General features: G+C 51.6%; 1 protein-coding gene across 1 annotated transcript in view; it reads right to left on the bottom strand.

Annotated features, from left to right (window-relative positions):
- Positions 1-412: 412 nt before the first annotated feature.
- EBF3 (EBF transcription factor 3) overlaps positions 413-4,904 on the bottom strand; it is a 107,959-nt gene continuing 103,467 nt past the window's right edge. Inside the window, exons 11-12 of the mRNA XM_032595300.1 lie at positions 1,620-1,830; positions 413-500 (exon numbers count right to left, since the gene is read on the bottom strand). Coding sequence (XP_032451191.1) covers positions 413-500; positions 1,620-1,830 — 299 coding nt within the window. The remainder of the gene's footprint in view (positions 501-1,619; positions 1,831-4,904) is intronic.

Below are 4,904 nucleotides of genomic sequence, written 5' to 3'. Positions count from 1 at the left end.
TGCGAGTTTAATTTACATGCCGCTGAACTCCACATTTGGGTCCATTAGAACAAAATCAAATATTTATGTTGTTTATTGAAACTGCTAGATTTCATCTCGTTCAGTGATCGTTTTATGTGAAGCCTGAACAATACGGTTTCACCTGAATTAAAAGAGCTAAGTAATGTGGGACAGTGGGCTGTGTGCTAACCGACCTGTCACCTTGTTGGAAAGCTTATGGGAAAGGAAGAAAAAAAAAAAAAAAAAAGGCCCATAACTGAGAAAGTCCTCAGTCCCCAGGGAGGTAGGAGCCCTTCCCCCCCTGGGGTCTGGCAGGCTTCCCAGAAGCCCTGTCCAGCCCCCAGCTGTGCTGGGGGTGGGGGTGGGAGGCATGAGCCAAGCTGGGCAGGGTGGAGGGGCGGGTCAGAGGCGGCTAGCCGCTCACCGGCAAGGGCCTCGCGGGCACCTGGTCACCTGTGACACCGACACGAGCCGACGAAGCCGTGAGGTGCGGTATGGTCCTACCGGAGGGCAGGCGGGGAAGGGGGCCCGGGACGCCCACAGAGGGCACCTGCTGGGACCTCCTCTCTGGGTTCGCTCAGCCTCAAGCTCAGCGTTCACGTCGGCCTGCCAAGGGCCACGTGGCCTTTCTGTTCGTGGGGGTGGCCGAGCCCGGCGGCTAATCCAGTGCAAAGCCATCCCCGGATCGAGGCTGGCAGCAAAGCCCTCTGGGTAGCAGCACGCGGGCCTGGGGAAAGGCTCATCCCGCTGGAGCGCACCCTCAGGAACAAAACCCCTCTGCGAACCGCTCTGCATTTGAAAAACACGCTTCCCCAGCTCCCATGATTCTAACGGTGAGTGTGTGACATCCATTGCTGGCATGTTCACAAATTAAAAAGGAGCCTAATGACATTGCTTATGTTCACGCTGAGCATTAAAAAGGTAACGTCTAAAAGGTTTTGTCGTGTTAATAAAACTCAGAGGTGGTCAAGACTTGTGCGTGCACACAGGGACGGCATGTACAATAATCAGTCACAACGTTATGACTTCATTTTTCATTTTGTGTTTTCAACTCTGCCTCGAAAATCAGAGATGGCTTCTAAAGAGAGAAAGAGACAAAATTATATCAAAGGAGGGGGAAAATTATAAGCTTGACTTATCTTTAATGTCATACATCAAAATGAAAATTCCTGTGATAGGCAGCGTGTGCACAGCAACACGGCGGCTTTTGTCTTTGTGGAACTGAAATGAAAAGTCCCCCAGATATTAATATGTGGACCTCATTTGTTAGCCTGCTAAGTCAGGGACTTATAACAAAAGCTTTGTAAACAAAAGATTAAACTGAATCGAGCTTTAGGAAATGAAAGGAAAACAAGAGTCAAGTAATCACAGATCAGTCTGGGGCTGCTTAGATTGAAATCAGCGCGGGCTACTGGAGCGGAAAATGTTTAATTGAACTATTTCATTACGCGGAAGTTTACGTCCCCCTCGCAGAATCCAAAATATTTGTATCAGAGAAGCCTTTCTCTTCCTCCTCTAGGTTCGCGGCGATGAGACAGAAGACTGGCGGCCGCGGGCCCCCTTCCCTCACCCCTTCGCCCACCTGGGACGGGCCGGGGAGCCCCCCCCCCCCCCCGCACCTGTCGGCCTCGCCGTGGCCGCGGGGCTCGGGGCGTCTGGAAGCCCCCCTGCTGCCCCCAAACCGGAACCGGCCCGGTGGCGGACCCACTGCACGCAGGGCGCCACGTGATCTTTTACTAACCTTGGGTAACCTTTCGGGATCACCCGGATGTCTCGGGATCACTTTCTGCAACCTCTGAAAGCCGTAATCTATGGTTGGTTCATTAAGGGCTGTAACAGGACACAGAAATGTAGGTCAGGTTAATTACTTTTATGTCATCCATTACTCGTTTATTGCACGCTTACAAATAAATGTGTAATTCTCCTTCTCTGACGCTCTTGAAGGCAAGCGCCCCCCAACGCCAGCTCTGTCTTAAGGAACGGATTTCCCCCTTTCTTTGGCACATAAAGGCGATGATTATCTCTAATCTCTAATTAGACGGGAAGAAAGGCAAAGGGTTCCTCGACACGGCGCAGAAACGGTGGCGCGGTCAGAAAGTTGCAAGTCTCGGGGCCACGTACGGCAATCCCCACTGTCATGATCACTGCCGGCATCACGCAGTGCCTTCCACCCTGGCCAGGGATTTATGGGAAACTGGCAATTATGACATATGTCCAGCCATTGCTAGCTTCAGATTTATCCCTGTGGTCCTTTTCTGTCTAGCATATTGCCTGAGCACAAACTGGGCAGGAGGCGCACTTATTCTCGCAAAGCTTTAATAATCTGTGAATGGCTGACTACAAACTGATGTAGAGCACTATCATTCCACCAGCCTCACGGAATTGCCGGCCACAAATAGTAATTAATCTTTTTATCCCTCAAATTGTAATTTTGACTATGAACTGTGCGCGGCCATAAATCAGCGGCACACGCGCTGTGTGTACAGTGCATGAATCACGGCCGGGACTCCGTCCGACTGCACACTCCGTGTTTAACAAGCTTTATAAGGAGCCATTGGGCTTTATTATGGCTCTGCCTGACTCCAACAAAAACTGAGCCCGGAGGCCCGGGGACGCGAGTTAAGATGAAAATACTTATTAGAGTGCATTACTTCTTGATGTAGATATCGTTTTCCGCGGAGTAACGCCACGGTGCGTGGCACGACATAAATCAGGGGGTTTTCTGAGCCTAATAGGACCTGCCGCCATCTATTCATTACGTAGCCGCAATTTGGGCCATCACTCATTAGCACGTAATTTGATGATTAACACCACCCAACTCAGCGGGTCTGCACGGCGCGGGGAACACAAAGGCGCCGGCTTCGAGGAACAAGGTTAGAGGCTGCCTTTGAAAGCGCTCTCCGAAATAACCGGTCACCGTTTTCCTCGAGCGCCGGCGTCAGCACCCACGGTGGGTCACGCGCACGGACGCTCGATGATTCGCCCGTAAGCCGAGGGCCACAATATGATCTGACATCCCCTCATGCATCCCGGAGACAAAGGTCCACGCAGGAATGTGAAGTAAGACATTTTCTTGTTAATAAAGCATTGATCCGACGTATTGATTTTACATGACATGGCTTTTGCTGCGATTTCGCCCTCTTTTTTCTTTGCAAAGAGTAAAGCTCTTCAGAACGCCTCCGCGTGTGTGACGCGGCCGTCCAACTCTCTGTGATGTAAATTCCGTATGTGTAAAACCACTTCATAATCAAACCATTAATCATCAGAAGCTGTCAGCGTTGACTTGGGGACAATTTGTCATATCTCTGCCTGCCCAGGATGAGGGCGTCCGGCAAAAGTTGTGGCGCGGCCGGCCGGGCGGCTGGGCCTCACCGAGCCACCCGGGCCAAAGAGGATTAGATGAAGTATTACGTTGCTTGATTAGGGAACAAAAAGGGTGGCCCACTGTGCATTTCTAACGTGTCCGGTGTCTCCTCTCTCCCAGCTAATCACCATGACTGTTTGACTTAATGAATCGGCCCGATGAAAGGTGATCAGAAAAGATAGATGGGCGGCCACTATTGATTTCATGCAAATGCCCCTGACAGGTGATGGACGCTTTAATGCAAGCTTTCAGAAGCTTTATGACTTGTAATAACCATACACTCTCATTCTGGGAGAGACATTTTCCAATGTTTCAGTTGAATTGATATTCTCCTTCCAGGACTGAAAATATTTTAACGCGGCATAAATACGAGGGTACCTTTCACCGCCCCCCCCCCCCCACTTCAGCCCAGAGAGCGCTTGTGTCCCAAGTGCGCTGCCAACAACGAGCTCGGCACTCCGCCGAATGTTCGGGAGATGACGTGTAACTGTGCCACGGGAGGTCCCCGCCACGCGGGACGCCACAGAGGGTGGGGGGTGGGGGCCGCCGGTGCGGCCCGAGATGCCACCGGGCGCCCCGGCACCTGGAAGCCCAACGAATTCACGTGGAAGCATCAGAAAAGCCTGCCTTTGCCTTTAAACTGCAGGAGAAGGGACACGCGCTCTGGGTGCTGGGGGGGGAGGGGGGGAGGGGGGTACCCAATCTGCCTCGGTGGCCCCAAGGGCAGCGGCCAGCAGCGGGCCCGACCGGCGGCCTTCCGAGGGCCGAACCGCGCGCAGCCCGTCCCGCGGCGCCTGGCGGGACCGGGAGCCGCTCGGACCTCGCTGGCAAACCTGCCATGGGAGGGGAAAGCACAAGACCGAAGGCGCACATCTAATAAATCCTCGGCGCGCCGAGTTTACAAGGCGAGGGCCCAGCCGAGCCAGGGCGAGGCTCTGGCACGACCAGTCACAGAGCACCGAGCCAGGCCAATCAATACCACTTTCCTGTTTTAGAACTGGGTAATTATGAGGGGGAGAGATTGCCTGACCTTTCACCTGCACTGCATTACTTTGCTGATATTAAGATAAATTGCCTGATTTTGGGTAAACATATGCTGCAATTCAAACTGTCAGCACTGGTTTGCTCAGGGATAATTTGTATTGATCTCCCAGCTTCTTCCCAATTTTGCTTACTGACCTCGCGGATAATTAGAGAAGGAGCCTTGGGTGAGCTCGAGTCGGGGACGAAGAAGAAATATGAAGAAGAATAAAGCAAATTTGTTTTATGTTAATATTTGTAGGGTCCTCCTACCGCCCTCACATCTGTCAGCATCAGGAGAGCCGTAAATTAATGTACTTGGTTCCTGAGCAATTTATTCCAAGGAATTATTTAGCAGCATGCTTAGTCTCCGAACATGTGTCACTGGGTTAAATTAATTTAAACTCTGCCTTAAACACAACAAAAACAAATGTTATTTTCTGCTGAAGGGGAAAAAAACAAGACATTTCTCAAAACACATTATAAGCTTCCAACTTGCTGCACGGATTCGCACATATCT

Source organism: Lynx canadensis, chromosome D2, assembly GCF_007474595.2.
Source record: "Lynx canadensis isolate LIC74 chromosome D2, mLynCan4.pri.v2, whole genome shotgun sequence".
Taxonomy (NCBI): Eukaryota; Metazoa; Chordata; class Mammalia; order Carnivora; family Felidae; genus Lynx; species Lynx canadensis.
This window is presented reverse-complemented; position numbering and strand designations above follow the sequence as displayed.